Source organism: Monodelphis domestica, chromosome 7, assembly GCF_027887165.1.
Source record: "Monodelphis domestica isolate mMonDom1 chromosome 7, mMonDom1.pri, whole genome shotgun sequence".
Classification (NCBI taxonomy): Eukaryota; Metazoa; Chordata; class Mammalia; order Didelphimorphia; family Didelphidae; genus Monodelphis; species Monodelphis domestica.
Window position 1 is genome coordinate 3,039,017 of NC_077233.1, and position 18,759 is coordinate 3,057,775.

Sequence of the window (18,759 nt, forward strand, 5' to 3'; positions counted from 1 at the left end):
ACTCAGAGCATAGCGCGGCCCACAGACCTCAGAGCCGGACCCTCCGCCGCAGCCCCAGGCCCTCGGTCACTTTGTTCATTGGCGGCGCGGAGCAGCGGAGTCTGCGGGCCTACAGCGGCGCCAGACGCGATGGACCCGTTCACCGAGGTGAGCCCAGGCCGCAGCCCCGCTCCGCTTCCTCCCCACCCAGGTCTAGACTCCAGCGCTGGCGGCCCCGTGGGTGGTGGTGGTGGTGGTCGGAGGCTGCCTGTGCGCATGCGCTAGAAGGGGGCGCCTGGGGTCGGGGACGCGGGAGGGGGCACCTTGGTAGCGCGGGGGCAGCCTGGCAGTGCGCACGCGCCAGGGGTCTCTCTGCTGGGCTCCAGAGAGGTCAGATAGATCTACTTGGTGGGGTTGGGGTCCCCGACCGCTTTAACTCGCTGATCCCCGAGAGAGATCGAGGTCGAGTCCAGCCACTTCTCGAGAGCCAGATGGGCAGGGCAGGAGGGCAGACATGGGGTTCGGGGGGCCAGGATCTCTGGCCATCTGGTCACGGGGGCATCGTGAGTCTAGATGGGCAGGAGGTAGCAGCACGCTTGGGGGTCACCTGGCTCCACTCTGGGACTTTACGGATAAGGAAACTGAGGCTGCAATCCAGGGGTGATTGGCCCGGGGAGCTCTGACCAATCGCCCTCCTGGCATATAATCCCGGTCTAGTTTGGGGGGGCGTGAACGACCACTCCTAGAAGTGGGGCGGGTCTGGTTCCGGCCTCGCTTGGGGCTCCGGGATTCCGAGACCTCTGGTAGCTGAGGGAGGGCGGGGCGGACTCTGTCATTGCTGGCCACGTGACCCCGGGGCGGTTTCCCCGCCGCTAGACCGGCCGGGCCGCCCCATCTAATTTCAAATCTTCAGTGTGTACTTGAAGGGGAACACTCCCGGCGGGTGGGTGGAGCCGGGGCGGGCCGGCCTAACTGACAAGTGGAAACTGTCAGAGGTGCGGGGCTCAGCCGGTCTGAGGAATAGGGGGAGCCAGGCCCCGGCGCTGATGCCAGCCCTGCGGGGGAGCCGCTGTGGGTCCTGTAACTTGGGAGAACCCTTGTGGACATTAGCCGGGGGAAACGTGGCCGAGGGGGCCCCTGCCAGGGGATGCTGGAAGCCGGCCTTTCGGAGCCCTTCCCGTGGGGGAGCCTGGGGGGGTGGGCTGCAGGAGCTGCCCTGCTGGCCGGCCAGGGAGATGGCTGTGATCCGAGGCAGGTCCACCAACCCAGTGGGACCCACAGAATTGGCTCCTGTGGCGGAGAGCAGTCAGTGAGCAATCCTGGACTGACTCTGTGCCCATCTCTGGGGGTACAAAGACTGGCAGAAGGGCAGCCCCTGCCCTGCCCTGCCCTCTGGCAGCTCCCACAGGCCCAGCTGAAGAAGATTTAATCCCAGCCCTCAGGTGGAGCTGGGAAGGTGGGACTCGAGGGAGGGCCCACCCAAGGGCCTGAAGCCTCCCAGAGAGGGGATTAGGTGGGGCTTTCCTGTTGGACCCGCCTGGGAGTGGGGCAGGACTGTCTGGGGTGGCGGGGCAGCCTTGACCCAGGAGGAGAGCTTGGGCTGAGGAGGGCCCGGCCAGGGCGCGCCGGGCCGGCAGAGAGGACGTTGGGCCATCAGCTGGGTGCCCGCCTGGGCCTACCTTGGCAGCGAAGCCTCTGGGCTGGGCTGTCTCCCAACGGCTGCACAGATGAGTCAGAAGCCGCCCGCCCGCCCTCCGCATTCTTTGGGCTGACAGTCACCGCCTGGAATGCAGGGGGGGGGGGGCTGCTCTGCCCGGTGGAGCTGGCCAAGAGCAGGCGCCCAGCTTCCCTCTTCTCTCCTCTTCCCGGGAGGCCTCCGTCCATTCTTGTACCCCAGAACGGGAAGAGCCCAGAGTCCGTTCTAATGCGCCTCGATTGCCCCCCTTTAAAGACTGGCCCATGGGGGGGCATCCTCCTGTAGCTGCCAACACAGCTTAAACAGCAGGTCGGGGTGCCGGGGATTCTTCAGAGGAGGAGCTCATTTTGCCCCCCCCCACGCCTCCTCCCTGCCCCCTCCCCGGGTCTGAAGTCGGGCCGGTCTGTGGATTCAGCTGGACCTGCCCTGCTGGGGGCTTCTGCCTGCCCCAAGGCCTCCCCGCTCCAAAGTGATTGTGTTTAAGAGAAGCTCTGACCAAGCGGCCCCCTCCTCATTCCACCCCTGTGGCTCCCTCGTGCCAGAACCCTGCCTGGCCTTCCTGACCCTCCCCTCCAGCTCTCTGCCGGCTCCCCAGACCTCCTCTGAAATCCCACCTCCTCCAGGAAGCCTTCCCAGCCCCTCTGCTGATTGTCTGTTGATCCTTGGTCTCCCTGCAGGCCAGGGACCGTGCTTGGCTTCTCTGCCTCTCCCCAGCCCTCGGCCCCGGGCCTGGGCTTGGCAGACGCTTATGAAGTGTTGAAGGATGGTTTGGGCTGGTTGCCGGCTGTGCCCAGAGGCCCGGGGCCGGCCAGGAGGGCTCCCCGGCGGGGGAGGCAGGTTTCCTCTTGGCCGGGGCTCGGCTGTGGGCGTCGGGGGCACAAGGGGGCGTGGGATGGCAGGAAAGCCTTTGGCCCCTCCATCCCACAGAAACTGCTCGAGAGAACGCGTGTCAGGCGAGAGAACCTGCAGAAAAAGATGGCCGAGCGGCCGCGCGCAGCGGCCAGGGCCTCAGCCCAGACCAAGCGGCCTCGGGAGCCTCTGGCCGAAGCCAACCACCAGCTGCCGCCGCGGGAGGGAGAAGGTAAGGCCGAGGCCGCTTTCCTCTGAGGGCTGCGAGGGCAGGAGGGGGGAGGCTCGGGCCTTGTGCCTGCGCTCTCCCGCCGGCTCCTCGGACTATACGCATTGAGGAAGCGCCTCTGGTGTGCCAAGCACGGTGCCGGGGAAAGGCCGGAAGAGTGAGCTGGAGGCTGCAGGCCCCTCGGGGGGGGGGGGGGGGCTGCGGGAGGTGATGGGGGAGGCCTAGCCTTTGGGGGCCTTTTTTAGAGGTGAGAAGGTGAGCATGTCCGTGGGGGGAGGGACCGGAGGGAGGCTGGAGGAGGCCGAGAAGGCTGGGGTCGCCCCACAAGCAGCAGGGTCTGAGGGGCCGTCTCAGCCAGTCTTGGGTAGGTGAGGAACCCATCGTGGTTGTACCTGGGGCCCCAGGGAGGATTGGAACCCAAGGCCTCGCTCGGGAGAGGGAGGGAGGCAGCTGCCCTCGTGGGGCCAGGGATCCGGGGGCAGCGCTCTGGGAATGGCCGTCAGGGAAGAGGAGGAGGAGGCTAGAGGAGGTCTGGGAAGGTTGGCCTCCATCCTAGCCTAAAGGAGAAGCAATTAGGGGGCGGGTTGAGAGGCTGGCTCGGGCCGCCCCCTTCCCCTGCTCCGAGGGGAAGCGGATGGGAGGTCCGTGTGAGCTGGCTTCGGGGCTTCTCCGTGCAGCCTGGGGATCCCCAGGTGGGAGGGCGGAGGCCTTTGGGGGCCTCCTCGGAGGGCCAGGAAGCAGCCAGCCCAGAGACCCCTTGAAGGCTGGCAGAACAGTTTCTTCCACTCCCTTTGAAATCAGAAAGAGAAATTCAGAATGGAGAAGGGAGGCCGGCCTCAATAGGGACTCCTTGACCAGCACTGACTGACCCGAGGGGTCCTCCAGGATCAAACCGCTCAGGGCAGGATCTGAGATTGGGGGGTGGCTGGGTGGCTCAGTGGACAGAGCACCAGGCCTGAGGAGGGGTGACCCTGGGCAGGTCACTCGCCCCCTTCCCCAGCCCTTACTGCTCTTCTGCCTCTGGCGGCTATCGCTCTGGAAGGGCGGGGGATGGCGAGAAGGCCGGCCCGAGTCTGAGCCGGGCGCTGGCGTCTCCGGCCATCGGTGTGATGGGGAGAGGCCGGCCTGGTGGCCGTTCCCCTTCCCCCCCCCCCCCCCCACTCTTTTCCCATCATCCTCACCCTAGTAAGTGCGGGCGGAGAGGCTTCTTTTGTCCCCTCTTAAAACAAGCCCTTGGGGCCTTTGGGCCCGATGCTTCTGGGGGGCGCACTGAGGCTGGGGGGCCTGGGGCGGGTCGCCCCCCCCCCCCCCCGGCACAGAAGCGTCGCCTGAGCGAGGCTTGGAGTCCGAGAAGAATGTTGGGGGGGGGCAGTGCCAGGAGCTTTGGGGTTTGCGAAATCAATCGGGGTGCCCCGACGTTGTTCCCCTTTGAACCTGCAGAAAGAGCTTGCACAAAGCCTTCCCCCTCGAAACGAGCTTGTTCGGACCCCCCAGAGGCGCCCCCTTCGAACCTGGAAAACCGGGTGCCGGCGGCGGCCTCCCCTCCTGCACGTTCTCCTCCACAAGCCCCTCCTGCGCCGGGGGCCGCTGCTGCCCCGGGGCAGCCCTGCTCCCCCGTGCGGGAGGCTGCCACGCCAGCCGCCGCCTCTGTTAAAAGCCGCATGCAGAGACTCGCCCAGCAGCGGCGCGGCTGGGACACTGACGGTACGTGGCCTCCCTCCCCCTCCCGCCCGGCGCCGGGGGCGTCCCCTGACCTTCCTGGCCTCTCCGACGGAGCCCTGGACGCCTCTGGGGGTGGCCCTCTTGTCTTGGAGCCAGCGCTCGGGGGTCACTGAGGCCAGATGAGGAAACGGAGGACTTGAACTCGGCTCCCCTCCTGCCAGGGGCCGAGGCTGCCGTTCGCTCCCCCGTCCCGTTCTGGCCTGCAGGGGAAGCGGCCCCCGAGCTTGCTCGGGTCGGCCAGAGACGGCCCCTCCGGCCCAGCCCCGACGGGCACCGAGGAGAGGCCGGAGGGTCTGCCCAAAGGGGGCCCTGCAGAGCGCGCTGTCTCCTTCCAGATGGCGTCCCCGAGCAGCCCAGCCCGGCTCCCAGGCCGGCCGCGGAGCAGAGCGAGGCTCCCCCGGAGCCCGCCGCCGCCCCGATAGGGAGACGGGGCCGCCTGGCCAACCTGGCTGCCACCATTTGTTCCTGGGAAGATGACCTCAGCCACCCGTCTGCCAAGGCCGGCCGTGGCCAGGAGCAGCCTGGCACCGCTTGTTTGTCCGCCGCACCATCTGCTCCCGTCAATAGCCGCTCTGTTGGCCAGAGAGCTCCCGGCTGCTCCCGCCCGGAGCCAGGGGCCCCGGCGGCCGGCTCGGCAGCCAGCTCGCAGGACGCCGGCTCCGGGAGTCCTCGGGTGAGTGGGGGGCCGCGGGGGTCCCTGGACGGGGGCGCGGGGAGCTGTCGCCGGCTGCCAGGCAGAGCGATGGGCCTTGGGGCGCTCTATCCAGGGGCGCGGAGCCAGGTGGGGGGGTCGAGGTGCCCCGGCCCCGGAAGCCACCCCGAGGACGGGCGGGTTTGGGCCGAGAGGAGGACTCGAGGCGCGTCTCAAGGGTGCCCAGGGCGAGCCTCCGCGCGCTTTGCTCTTGCAGAAGGCTGCTGCTGCCCCGCTGAAGCCCTGCCTGGCCTCCGGGACGAGTCCTGCACGAGCAGAAAAGGCTGCCGGCCCGCTTCTGCCCACGGAGCGTGCCAGGCCGGGGCTCCAGGCAGGGCCATCCCAAGCCGGGCCGCCTCGCCCCAGAGACCAGGCCGCCACCACCCCAGGTGACGCCTCGTGGATGATGGCTGGGGAGGGGGCTTGGGGTCACCCCTGGAGGGACCTCAGTGAGTGGGGCGAGCCCAGGCGGTTGGCAAAGGAGGAAACTGAAGCCCAGAGTTCAGCCCTGACCGAGTCCTTGAGGGAGGCTCAGCCTCTGGTCCTGGCAGCTGCGTGGGTCCCTGGCACGGAGGGGGAAGCGGGGCTCCGGTGGGCCTGGGCACGTGCCACGAGGAGCAGTGGGCGAAGGGGCAGGAGAAGCCCTGCAGGCTGTGCCGAGGGCCCCTGGGCTCGGGGTGGCTCTGGGAGCTGCTGCCCGTCCCCCCGCTGAGCCGGCTCCTCATGGTGCCGCCAGGGGGAGCCGGCATCAAGCCCTTCTTGGACCGCTTTGGAGAAGGCCGCCAAGAGCTGAGCAGAGAGAGCCCTGCGGCGCCGACCCCGCCTCGAGCGCCCGTCGTCACCCCCCACACCAAGGCCATCCAGGAGAGGCTGCTCCGGCACAACGCGGCGCCCTCGTCCGCCACCTTCAGCCAGCAGCTCAAGCAGGTAGGACGGCCGGGCGGCCGGGCGGGTGGCTCTCGGCCCCGGGGCCGCCGGGGCTCACTTTGGCCCTGTCCTTCAGGAACGCGAGAAGGAGCTCGCCAGCCTCCGGGGCCGCCTGGACAAGGGCAATCTGTGGGCCACAGAGCGAGGGGAGAGCTCCAGGAGCAAGGCGGCGGCGGGCGCCCAGGAGGTGAGGCTCTGGGGAGCCTCAGACCCCCTCTGGCTTTGCGGCCTGCAGCCTTCCATCAGATACAGGCACAAGTGCCCATGGGGCGGGGCGATAGTGTAATTACCGGTGGGGCGGGGCCATAGTGTAATTACCAGTGGGGGGGTGATAGTGTAATTACCAGTGGGGCGGGGCCATAGTGTAATTGCCAGTGGGGCGGGGCGATAGTGTAATTGCCGGTGGGGCGGGGCTATAGTGTAATTACCAGTGGGGGGGTGATAGTGTAATTACCGGTGGGGCGGGGCCATAGTGTAATTACCAGTGGGGCGGGGCCATAGTGTAATTGCCAGTGGGGCGGGGTGGCTCCCAGAACCTCCCTTCCTGGTCCTGAACATCTGGGAGGAGCCAAGCTTAGGGGCAGGGTGGGGGCGGGGCTTGTGCACTAGGGGAGAGAGCAGGAGATAAGGGGGGCTCCCACCCCTGGGCCGTCTGTCCATCTGCTGGAGTGTCCTGTGAGACCTTCGGGGCACCGGTTGAAGGACGCAGCAAATGCCCAATTCCCGTCTGAGGGCCTTGTTTTTGGCTGCCTACATTCCGGGATCTCCCGCTCCCCCCGCAGGAACCGCAGCGTCAGCAGAATGGCCTGCCCCGGACGTCCCCGGCCAGTCCCGAGAAGGAGCAGCCCCTGAAGTGTCCCGGCATCGAGCCTGTGGGTGAGTTTGCCTCTTCGAATGTGGGTTGCCATCGCTCTTTGGGACCCGCGTGGCCTCTGGCTCACTGGTTCAGAAGGAGGCCAGCTTGGGCCTCAGGACAGGCAGGCCACTGCTCCTTGGAGGCCTCCCCGGCCCCTTCGAGGCTCAGGCCGGGTCTGGAGGCCCGTGTCCGCCCTCCCTCTAGGCCTGCAGGACGGTGGTCCTCTGGGGTTTGCTCACCGTCTTGAGACGCGATTTTGTGGTCCTTTTCCCTTTGGGGGCTCCCGAGCTGGAGGCCGGGCTGGCTTCTCGAGGCCCTCGCAGGGGCCTGTGGTTCCCGGGCGGCCGCCACGGGATGAACGCACGCGCTGTGGAGACGGAGGGGGGCACTCGGGCCAGAGCAGCAGAAAGGGGGCGAAGGCACCAAGACTCGCCCCGTCCTGGCCTCCCCCCCCCCCCCCCCCCGCACACGAGGAGCCTGATTGGGGTGCTCGGGAAAGGGGTTCCTCCCCTGGGGAGCATCATCTCGTGGCCCGAAGCCAGAGGGTGGAGGCCAGCTGCCTCGGCGTCCCCTCGGGCCGATGGAGTGGGGGCACCGAGGGTGGGCAAAGGAAGCTGCGTGGCATCCAGGGTGGGGCTGCTGAGAAACGCGCGAGCCCTGACTCGGCTAAAGGTCTCCGAGGCCGGCCGCAGCTCGGGAGTGTCCTCTGCCCGCGCGGTGAAGGCCCCCACCGGGGGCGCGAAGGGCACACGCAGACCCGGCCGGTCGCTCGCCAGACTGAGCCACACTCATCCCGGATGGGAACGGAGGGCGGCCTGGGACTGCCTCGGGCTCCGGAGAGCCCGTGAGCTGGCAGGTGGCCCCTTTGGTCCGAGCCAACGCGGGCCAGCTGCGATCCAGGCCTCCTTCTGAGGCGACCTGGACCCGGGGGCTCTCAGGCCCCCCACTCTGATCTTCATTCCGCACCCCAAGCAAGCGAAGCGACATGGCGCCCCGCCACGAGCCGAGCGTCCCCCAGGAGTGAGCAGGGCGGGCGCGTTTGGGATGGCCCGCCGTGCCTTGGCTTTCTCCCCCTAAGACCCCCTTCTCCGCCGTCCATCCCCCAGAGCGTCGAGGGCCGGCCGTGTCTGCTCCCCGGCTGCCGTCCAGCAGCCCCCCCCACCCCCCATTTCTTCCCACACGAGGGCTTTTATTTCTCCCGAGATTGCGAAATTCTAGGTAAACTCCGGGCGTTCCCAGGGGCTGCCAGCTTGGGAGGTCTGGGAGTCTCTGCTGCCCCCCCGAAAGGGCACACTCTGGAGTTTTCCCAGGAATGGAGCCTCTTGGAAATCGAGGTCAGATCCGTGCCTTTGTGCAGGCTCCCGCCATCGGGCTGCCACAGGCGCCTTCACGGGATGCGGCTTGTGCATATGCGCACACACATGCATACCCACATACATACATGCACACACATACACACGCACATGCATACACGCACACACATACACACATACACACACACATACACACGCACATGCACACACGCACACACGCACACACATACATGCACTACTCCGTCCTGGCGGCCCTCGGAGGGGATGGGCCGGGCCTCTTCCCAGCTTCCCCATCAGCCGCTCCAGAGCTAACGGGGCTCTCCGTGGCACGACCCCGCGTGAGCAGGGCAGCCGCCCTCTGCTGTCGCTTGTCCCCTCCCTCAGGCCCTCCTCGCTGGGGGCTCCATCCTCTGGCAGAAGGACCGTGACGGAGGCCGGACGGAAGAGTCTAGCTGTGCCAGAGGCCCTGCCCGCCTGCTCCCGCTGCAGGCTGGTCCAGGGCCAGAAGGGCCGCCGCGAGGCCCAAAGGAGAGGACGGAAAGCGCGTGGGAGCTTGGGGGAGCCGGGCCTTGGCCGCAGGCCCAGGCATCTCCGTGTCCCCACGTGTGCTAGGCGGTCCTGAGAGCGAGATGAGCACGTCGAGTCCTCTGAGGATAACGCTGTTCCTGGAAGAGGAGAGGTCCCGGGAAGCCCCTCCGGAGGCCGAGGCCAAGAAGCAGCCAGGTTCGCCACGCGTTCCGTGAACCCCCTTTTCCCCCCAGAAATGAGGCTTGGCACAGAGCTGCTCTCGGTGTGAGCAGGCCCCCTTGTGGTCCTGGCCGGTGGCGCGCTGCGGGGCGTCCCTTAAGGAGTCAAGTTTTCCTTCTGGGCACCCGCAGAAGAGCGGGGCTCGTGCCGAGCTTTGTCCGCGAGCCAGTGACGCCGACGTCCCTCGGGGCCCGAGGTCTTGCTCTGTCAGCATTTTTCGGACCAGCCCAGGCTTTTGGGGGGCCTCCTGGAGCTGCCGCGGCAGTGCTGGAGCCTCTGGGCGAAGGAAGGCACGCGGGTTAGCTCCGTGGAGGCTCTCTAGAAGCGGGCCGTGGCGGCCTTCCTTCGGCTCGTGTCTCAGTCTGTCGTACCCCCTTTTCAGAGGAGGTGCGTGAGGGGGAGCAGAGCTCGGGCCACGGGGAGGACCTCGACAGCTCCAAAGTCATCAGCGACATCTTCAGTGGAGTCTTGGAGGGGAACGAAGAGGGCCTGGAGCCTCAGGAGAGCTGGGAAGAAGCCGGCAGCCCCGACGATGCCCTGAACATTTCGTCCATGTCTTTGCTGACCCCGCTAGAAGAGACCGTGAACGCCAGAAGTCCCGAGGTGAGGAGGCCCTGGGCGGAAGGCCTGGCCGGGAGGCCTCCGGGGCAGCCCCTGGGTGGAAGGCCTGGCCGGGAGGCCCTGGGCGGAAGGCCTGGCCAGGAGGCCTCCGGGGCAGCCCCTGGGTGGAAGGCCTGGCCGGGAGGCCCTGGGCGGAAGGCCTGGCCGGGAGGCCCCCCGCCGGCCCCAGGAGGCCCTGGGCGGAAGGCCTGGCCGGGAGGCCTCCGGGGCAGCCCCTGGGGCTCTGCCGGTTTGCCGTGCTGGTGCTGAAACCTCCTTTTTCTTTAGTTCCGAAGCAGAACGTGGCTTCTGTTTCTTACGGCTTTCTGGCTATTTCCCGAAATGGGGAAACCGTTGAGAAAGTAAATTCAGCGCAGATTTCGCCGCTGCTCCCAGGGCTTCGTCTTAGAGCCCCGCGTGGCTGGCCTCGGTGGGGGACGGCTGCGAGGGAGCTCGCGGAGCACGGCGGGGCCGGAGGGAGGCCTTGGCCTCTGAAGGGCCGTCCGCTCTGCTCTTCTCAGGGGCTCGCTTCCTCGCCCAGTCTGGAAGTCAAAGAGAGCGGCGCGAGCGACGAAGGTCCCGAGGCCGGGAAGTTCCAGAGGACCCGGGTGCCCAGAGCCGAGTCCGAGGACAGCCTCGGCTCTGGGGAGCGGGACCTTCTCTACAGGTGAGCGGGCACGCTGGGTGTTGGCGTCCGGGAGCCCCTCCCGCCTCAGGCCCCGCCCCTGAGACGCCGCCCTCTTCTCACAGCATCGACGCCTACCGCTCGCAGAGGCTCAGAGGGATCGAGCGCCCCTCCATAAAGCAGGTGATCGTTCGCAGAGAAGACGTCTCCTCCAGGCTGGAAGGGAGCAGGGAGGCTCGGCCCTGCCACGTGGATGTCAAGCAGAAGATGCAGGTGGGCATCGTGTGGGCTCCTCGCCGTGGCAGGGCGTGGCCTCGGGCAGCTCCTGCTCTCCAGAGGGCCCCTTGGGGTGCCTAGCACTGTGCTGGGGCTAGGGGAGCCTCTCGGGGGGGCCGGGGCCAGCCGGGGCCCGGGGTGGGGAGGAGGAGGCCATGCGGTCGCGTGCGCTGCCCCGGAGGCAGAATCCCTTGAGCTACTTGACCATCGGCTCCGGCCACCCCAATGGCCTCGGGGACGGTGGCCGGAGACGTCCAGCTGCCTCTTCTCCCCGCGACGTGTGACAGGAGCTGAACAACGAGGTCAATCTGCAGCAGACGGTGATTTATCAGGCCAGCCAGGCTCTGAATTGCTGCACGGACGGAGAGCACGGCAAGGGGTCCCTGGAAGAGGCGGAAGCCGAGCGGCTCCTCCTGATCGCAAGTATGGGCCTGCGGGGTGGCCTGGCGGGCCCCTTCTTCATGGCGCAGCCCGCCTGACGGGAGGGGGGTGGGGAGAGCCCCTCAGGCCGGCCTGCGCCCCCGCCCCCCGGGGACAGCTGCCAGCCTGGGAGTTGGACCCGTGAGGTTCGGAACGTTCTCTTTGCAGCCGAGAAAAGGGCGGCTTTGATTGAAGAACTGAATAAGCTGAAGAGCGAGGGGCCCCGACGACAGCCCAGAGGCGGCCCCGACGCGGTGGCTCCCTCGAGGGGCTCCGTCGCCCTCTCCGAGTTCCGGCTGCCTCTGAAAGCCGACTTTGTCTGCGACGTGGCTCAGAGGGCAGGTGCGCCGCTGCCGTCAGCGTCCTTCTCCGAGGGCCGGGGGGGGCCTCGTGGCTGGGGGCTGCTGGGGGCCGGAGGGGCCCTCGTGGCAGGGGGCGGGGGGGGCCTCATGGCTGGGGGCTGGGGGGGCCTCGTGGCGGGGGGCTGCTGGGGGCCGGGGGGGCCCTCGTGGCTGGGGGCCGGGGAGGCCTCGTGGCGGGGGGCCGGGGGGGCCCTCGTGGCGGGGGGCCGGGGGGACCTCGTGGTGGGGGGCCGGGGGGGCCCTCGTGGCTGGGGGGCTGCTGGGGGCCGGCCCCGGAGCCGAGCCTGAAGTCTGCTCGTTTTCCAGAGTCGACGTATTACTACTTAATCATGCTGAAGGCTGGAGCCGAGAACATGGTGGCGACGCCTTTGGCGAGCACTGCCGACTCCCTCACCGGAGACGCGCTGACCTTCACGACCACGTTCACTCTGTACGAGCCCCCGTGGCGGGGCGGGGGAGGGGCCGGCCACGGCCAGGAGGGGGCCCAAAGCGCGCACGTGCCCAGCTTGGGCACCCGTGTCCTGGGGCCACTTCCTGCCCCCTTTCCAGGCTGGTGCCCAGAGGTCACGGGGGCCTGCCCTGGGCCGGCCGGGGCCTCGCTGACCGCACGCTTTCCCTTGTCTCCTAGGCAAGACGTGTCCAATGACTTTGAAATCAGTGTGGAAGTGTACAGCTTGGTGAGTCCTGGGGCTTTTGGGGGTCCTCCTCGTGGTTGGTCCGGGGCTCGGACCCGGGTGCTCGACGTCCCCTGGGCAGGCGGCCGGCCAGGCCTGAGCCCGAGAGGTGCCGCACAGAGGAGGTGGGCCGGGGCTAACGCGGTGCTTCGTGCAGGTCCAGAAGAGAGCGCTCCCGGGGCCCGAGAAGAAGAGGAAGGCGGCCAAGGCCAAGGTGAGGAGCGCCACCCCCGTGTGCGAGCGGGACGATGGCGGTCTGCGGCCGCGCGGGGGCCCCCGAGCCGAGGCCGGGATCCTAGGGCGGCCGGCGGGCTCCCGGAATGGAGGGGACGGACCCCTCCGAGGCGGCCGTGGACGCTGTCGCCTGTTCCCATGGCCTTGGTCGGGCCTCCCAGCCCGGGCTCTCTCCCTCGGGCCTCGGGCCTCAGCTTTCGGGGGGGCTTTGCCAGCGCCCCCGCCCTAGATCTCACCCCGATCTCGCTTCCCTCCCAGGCCATCACTCCAAAGCGGCTGCTGACCTCCATCACGGCTGTAAGTTCCCGGGGCCGCCTTTTGGGGGACCAGGGCGGGGGCGCGGACTCGGGGATCTTCGCTGTGGGGTTCCAGAGTTTGCCCGAGCCCCTCCACCCAGCCCGCCCCGTCCCCATCCGTCGAGGGAAGAAAGTAAGCCGCTCTCTTTTTTCTCTTTCAGAAAAGCAGCCTGCATTCAGGTGAGTGAGGGGGGCAAGTGAGGGGGGCGAGCCGGGGCGAGTGAGGGGGGCGAGCCGGGGCGAGTGAGGGGGGCGAGCCGGGGCGAGCCGGGGCGAGCCGGGGCGAGTGAGGGGGGCGAGCCGGGGCGAGCCGGGGCGAGCCGGGGCTCCGGCCCTCCGGCCCTCCCTGTACACCGCCCTTTCTCCGTAGCCATGGCCAGCCCGGGGGGCTTCGGCGCCGTGCGCACCAGCAACTTCGTGCTCGTCGGCTCTCACAGCCTGTCACTGGCGTCCGTGGGAAGGACCCGATTTGCTTTGGACAAGGTAATCCGGCGGTGGGGAAGCCGGCCGGAAGACTGGAGCACTTCCGAGTGCTCGTTTGGGCCCTGCAGACGGAGGCCCTTTGCAGAAGGGCGGCGCGAGGAGCAGGCGCGGCTCAGGCCTGCTGGGAGCTGGCCACGGCCGCCCAGTTCCTCCCAGGTCCAGTGGATCGGCCTCCCTTGGCGCCTAGCAACGTCGCCCCTGGGGGGTCTGGATGCCATCCTGGAGCGGCCGGGGGGCGCGGCGAGCCCTCCCTCCTCCCTCCCCCGAGTTGGGGGCTGTCGGGGGGCTGCGGGGCGTCACGGCCGGCCCCAGCGCCCGTGTCCTCGTCCCCCCGGCTGCACGCCTGGCAGAGGGCAGTGACCCCGCTGTCTCTTCTTGTTTTCTTCTCACATTCTAGATAAATTATGATGTAAAGGAACGGGAGCTTCTGGGCTATTTGTTCCAGGACAAGGTCGCCGCGTTTCGTTTCTTCCATGTAACGGCCGGGCCCAGCCCGCGCTCTGGGTGCATGCGGGCCCTTCCCCTCCCTCACTAACGGGGTGCCCGAAGAGCTTCGGGAGGCCTGTGATTGCTAACCGCCTTCCGATGACCGTGCTCCGGACTCTGGGGGCTCCTCTCTGGGCTTCTCTCCGCCTTTTTCCTGGCTTCTCCGGGGCTCCTCTCTGGGCTCCGTTCTGGCCTTTTTCCTGGCTTCTCTCGGGCTTCTCCGGGGCTCCTCTCTGGGCTTCTCTCCGACCTTTTTCCTGGCTTCTCCTGGGCTCCTCTCTGGCCTTTTTCCGGGCTTCTCTCGGGCTTCTCCGGGGCTCCTCTCTGGGCTTCTCTCCGACCTTTTTCCTGGCTTCTCCTGGGCTCCTCTCTGGCCTTTTTCCGGGCTTCTCCCAGGCTCCTCTCTGGGCTCCGTTCTGGCCTTTTTCCTGGCTTCTCCCAGGCTCCTCTCTGGGCTCCGTTCTGGCCTTTTTCCTGGCTTCTCCCAGGCTCCTCTCTGGGCTCCTCTCTGGGCTTTTTCCTGGCTTCTCCCGGGCTCCTCTCTGGGCTTCTCCCCGGGCACCTCCCTGGGCTCCTCTCCCGCCTCCTCGTCGGCCAGGATTTTATCTGGACCGAAGCGGGGAGCGGTGATGGGTGCCCCCACAGAGCAGACTTCAGTGGCAGGCCTCGAGGGCTCGGCGCCCATCGCCTTTCCCGGGCCCAAGCAGCGGCTGCCTCCCTTGCCCGGACTCGCTCCTCTTCCTCCTCTTTTCCCTCTGCTGGTGTCAGGCCTGGAGAGGCCCCTGGAGGGCCTTTCCTCAGGGTCTCCGTGCCTTCGGGCGCCTGGGTGCCCGCTCCAAGCCTGGGCTCCGGGGGGGCCTTTCTTTCTGCCCATGTCCATCCCCCCCCCCCCCCGGGCCTGCCCACACCCGTTGGTCAGTGGACACAGACGCATCTCCGACGGCTCTGCAGCCTCAGTCTGGGGTCGGCCGGGGCAGCGTCTTCTCCGAGCTGATCCAGCCAAAGTTCGTGCTGCCCTGTCTTGGCCCTCGTCGTGGAGGGCTTGCGGGGCCTTTGGGGGAGGCGTGTAGGGTCACACAAGCAGTCCGAGGCCAGATTTGAACCCGGGCAGATGAGTCTTCCCCGCTCCAGGCCGGGTCCTCTCCATCCCCTCCACGGAGCCGCCTCGCTGCCCTAAATCATCCTTCTTATCCCTGAGATCCTCCAGGCTTTCCCACTCGGAAATGCGTGTCTTTCTCACGTGAAGGTGCCCCCCGAGAGCTACAGCCATCCCGGGGTGGCATGGGGGGCTCTGGGTGCTTTAGGGGAGCCCCGGGACGGAGCCCCTTTCTGTCTTGGCACTGCCACGATCCACGGTGGACTCGCTCTCCGTCTGGGTCTCCCCAGGCCTCGGGGCGGCCCCTTGAAGCGGCCTTTGTTTCCACAGGTGCCTTTCCTGTGTCCCCTGGAAGGTCATCTCCACTTAAAAATAAAGTGCCAGGTGGACTCGTCGGTGGAAGAAAGGGGCTTTCTGGTGAGTGGCCTCGACGGCTCCCTGCCTGCTGCCCGGCGGCCCTTGACCCTTCTTGCGGGGGGCCACCCCCGGCCCTTTGCCCCGACCGAGCTAGCTGGCTGCAGTCTCGCGACGGTCCTTGAGACCCGGAGCAGGAGGCCAGGACGTAGCCAAGATCTGGGTTCCAGAGCCCGGGGAGGCAGGAGAGTGGGGGAGGGTCCCCGCTTCCACAGGACTCGGCCTTTCTGTGACATACATCCCCGGGCAGCGTGTTTGCGAGCCGTAGATGCAAAAGGTCCCCCAAACCCCGCATCCCTGTTATTTTCTGGGGGGCTTCAGACCCAGCACCCCACTTTAGAGAGTGCTTGAAATTCTCTCTTTAAAACAGTGGTTTTGGATTGATGGGAAAAAATGCCAACTTTCCTCCGGGCAGCACAGTGTCCCTGGCATGACTGGCCCCCGTGGGGTTGGGGATTCTTGTGCACCTGGTTTATCTGGAGACGCGGACCAATAAGGCCTTTGGCAGACTGGTTTCCTGGGTGCTGCCAACCATACCAGCCTCACCCCTCCTTCCTCAACCTTTGACCCAAAGGGGCCATTTTCAGTGGAAGGTTCTGACCCATTTCTCCTTGTGTCTGCACAAGAGATGCCCGGGCTTGGCAGAGGGGGCCTGGCCTCCGAGGGTCCGGCGGTCTGTCCTGTAAACTCACTCCTGAGCCAGGACCATAGACGGCCTGGTGGTGGCAGCGGGAGCCGCTCGTCCCCGGTCCCGGGTCCCTGACATCGCCTCTCTGAGCCCCCCTTGTCCAGAGCAAGGGAAAAGAAGGTGGCGAGGACGGCTGCCCTGGCACATGCCAAGGCTGCCTTGGGCCAGGACGAGATTCCTGGTTGTCCGGTACGCCGGCCTTCCCTGGAACAGCAGGCGCTTATTCGGAGGGGGAGCGTTTGGAGGATTCCTCCACGTTCCCAAAGGCCCCCGGCGCTTCTCAGACAACCCCCTTGGTTAGCCGCCGCCGTCTTTTGTAGACCATCTTTGAGGACGTCAGTGGCTTCGGGGCTTGGCACAGGCGTTGGTGTGTTCTTTCTGGAAACTGCATCTCGTACTGGACCTACCCGGACGACGAGAAGCGGAAGGTACCGGGGGGGTGCGGGCGCTGGGTCCGTGGCGCCCCCACGAGGGCCGGCTCTGGGCCTCTTTGTCCCAGCGTCTGTTGACGAGCTCTGGCTCTGCGGCTTGGCCGCTTCACCCGGAGGATGGCTTTGTAGCGCGGAGCCCTGGGCACTGGGGGGGTGTCGAAGGTGGCGTGCCCTCGCACTCGGACCCCAGATGCCCAGAGGGCGCAGCCTCGTCTGCCAGTTCAGCGGCGCTCGGAGCTCCCGGAGGAGACGGGGTTCGGGTTCTGTGCCCTAAGCCCGAAGGCCCGGTGCTGCTTGCTGTGGACCTTCGTGTGTTCCGCACGCGCCTCGCTGCTTTACGTGTGATCCAAATCTGGCCTGTCTGCTTGTCTTTTTAAAGACCCCCCTCGGGAGGATCAACTTGGCCAACTGTACCAGTCGTCAGATAGAGCCGGCCAACCGAGAGTTCTGTGCCCGACGCAATACATTCGAACTCATTACCGTCCGGCCACAGAGAGAAGACGACAAAGAAACTCTTGTTAGCCAGTGCCGAGACACGCTCTGTGTCACCAAGTAAGTGTTGGCCCACGCGGCCCCCCCCCACTCTCGGCTTCAGGGGTGCAGCTGGGGAAGGAGCAGGAGAGACGCTTCCTCGCTGGGGCAGCCGGACGTAGTTTGGAGGGAGCTCAGAGGGCTGGCAGCCACCCTGGGGAGGGCGTCTCCGTTGGCCCTGCACCCCAGGGCGAGGCCTTGCTGGGCTCCTAGGACGGGCTGCGAGGGTCCTGCCATCTTCCACTCTCGTCCCCCGCGTCTGGCACGGATCGTGTCCCCGTCCTGGGGGTGCGTCCTGCAGGCTGGCACCTCGCTTTTCGGCCGAGCCCCTGGATGGTGGGCGGGAGAGCAGCACCCCCAAAACCTCGGGGCCGGAGGCTGCCGAGAAGGCCGGGTGTGGGGACCAGCCGTCGCGGGGGGAGAGCGCTTGGTTAGGTGCTGTCGGAAGCTGGATGGCAAAGACTCCAGAAGAGAGCGAAGGGCGAGGAAGCCCCGGTCAGACGGCCGCCTCGTAGGGGCTGGGAGGAGGAGGGGGAAGCCTCGGCTGTCGGGGTGCCGTGCGGCTTCCCCGGGGCGGGCGGCCCCGGCTGTTTGGCTAACGGGGGGCTGCCCGCCTCGTGTCTGTAGGAGGCCTCGGGCTAGAAGTGGGGACGGGGCAGCCGGCTCATGGCCGGCCTTCTCTCCTCAGGAACTGGCTCTCTGCGGACACCAAAGAGGAGCGCGATCTGTGGATGCAGAAACTCAACCAGGTCCTGGTGGACATTCGCCTCTGGCAGCCGGATGCCTGCTACAAGCCAGTGGGCAAGCCCTGAGGCGCTGCAGGAGGCCCCGGTGCCCCTCCCGGGTCCGGACTTGCTGTTGTGTCTCTGTCTGTCTGTGTAACTCCCTACTAACCTCCCTCGGACCCCAGCGCGCAGGGGAGCCGGCCTGGTGTCCAGGCCGCCGTGCGCCGTCTTCAGAGCTCTCCACTGGCCTCTCTGCGGCTCCCAAACACCGAGCGGGGCCCTGGGGGAAGGGGACGAGGACCCCCGGCCTTGGCGAGCCTCGCCTGGCCTCGGCGGCGCTCTCTGGCTCCAGCTTTTACTAATGGATTTCGGTCTTCTCCCGGTACTCCTCCTCCCCCCGGCTCCCCGCAGCGCCCCCGAGGGAGGAGGCCGGGGCACAGCAGGGGCCGCTCCCAGGCACTCACACATCACTTTCAGAGCAGGCGGGCCGGCCGTATTTCGGTGACGGCCTCGGCCCTCCCTGGGGCCCTGACCAGCGGGGTTTGGTGCAAGGATTGTGGGGTTTTGCTAGTAAGTACAGAATTTGTATGAAGCTGCTACGGACTAACGCTTTACTTGCCAAAGGCCTGGCTTTCCTCTTTGTTTCTTGAAACAGCAGCGAAACCGGCGCTTCAAATCGCTTGCCTGAGAAGCTTCCGGCACGCGTGCGGTTCTTAGCAGAACCCCGAGGACGCTGGGAGCGGGCCTTCCGCCGGGCACTTTCCCAATTTAAAGCTGTTGGTTCTCATCCTAAAACACTAATTGCCGCCACTCTTCTCCTGTCACTCGATAGGGTTTCTTTGGAAATCTGGTTGTACTCCGACGTGTACCCTAAAATATATATTTTATGTATTTACCCAAATAAATGCTTGTACATAGTGCAGTGAGTCGGTGATTTGGGGGAGCGGCTTTCCCGGCGCACACGGACTCCCCCGGGTCCCCGTCCTCGCTTGGCGCCCAGCAGATGGCGTCAGCCTCGGCCTGTGGGCACCTGTCTCCCTTCCGGCCCCCTCCCTGGTCAGGGTGGAGCTTGCAGCTCCGGCGTGGCTTCTTCCAGGCCTCGCCATCATCGCTGTCCCTCCTGATGACCCATTCAGGCCGCTGGTAGCTGTCGTCCCTGGCACGCTCTCCTTCCGTCCTTGAGGGTCTGGCTCGAGCTTTCTCCTCCGACTCCTGCCCTCCTCCAGGGGGCTCGGGCACCCCGACCTCAGGCCCTCCACCTATCGGCCCGCACGGGGATGGGCTCACTCTGGGTCTTGCTCTGGACCCCAAGCGCTCCACTTCTGGATCATGAATGAGCAAGTTCTTGACTTGACCATAACTTTTTTTAGTGGAATTTTTATTTTCAGATCTGCGTTCTCTCCTTCCCG

General features: G+C 66.9%; 1 protein-coding gene across 4 annotated transcripts; it reads left to right on the plus strand.

The window, feature by feature from the left end:
* Nucleotides 1–13: 13 nt before the first annotated feature.
* Nucleotides 14–18,268, plus strand: ANLN (anillin, actin binding protein). Of its 4 annotated transcripts, XM_056804094.1 has the most exons (25): nt 14–147; nt 2,603–2,756; nt 4,194–4,457; nt 4,811–5,148; nt 5,384–5,555; nt 5,903–6,093; nt 6,170–6,280; nt 6,876–6,969; nt 8,875–8,985; nt 9,392–9,612; nt 10,131–10,276; nt 10,360–10,507; nt 10,798–10,933; nt 11,099–11,272; nt 11,599–11,722; nt 11,921–11,969; nt 12,124–12,180; nt 12,459–12,497; nt 12,658–12,676; nt 12,867–12,979; nt 13,377–13,430; nt 14,892–14,978; nt 15,984–16,091; nt 16,474–16,646; nt 17,314–18,268. In XM_056804094.1, the coding sequence occupies exons 1-25, from the start codon at nt 130–132 to the stop codon at nt 17,435–17,437; spliced, it is 3,225 nt and encodes a 1,074-aa protein (XP_056660072.1). In that variant the 5' UTR covers nt 14–129; the 3' UTR covers nt 17,438–18,268. The 4 variants fall into 4 exon arrangements, with proteins under 4 accessions (XP_056660072.1, XP_056660073.1, XP_056660074.1 ...); XM_056804095.1 differs by lacking the exon at nt 13,377–13,430; XM_056804096.1 differs by lacking the exon at nt 6,170–6,280.
* The last annotated feature ends 491 nt before the right edge of the window (nt 18,269–18,759 follow it).

Bases quoted from the DNA above. Each gene is read 5' to 3' on its own strand.
- ANLN (XM_056804094.1), top strand. The intron at 10,508-10,797 runs GTGGGCATCGTG...GACGTGTGACAG, and splicing joins ATGTCAAGCAGAAGATGCAG to GAGCTGAACAACGAGGTCAA. The intron at 12,980-13,376 runs GTAATCCGGCGG...CTCACATTCTAG, and splicing joins CCCGATTTGCTTTGGACAAG to ATAAATTATGATGTAAAGGA.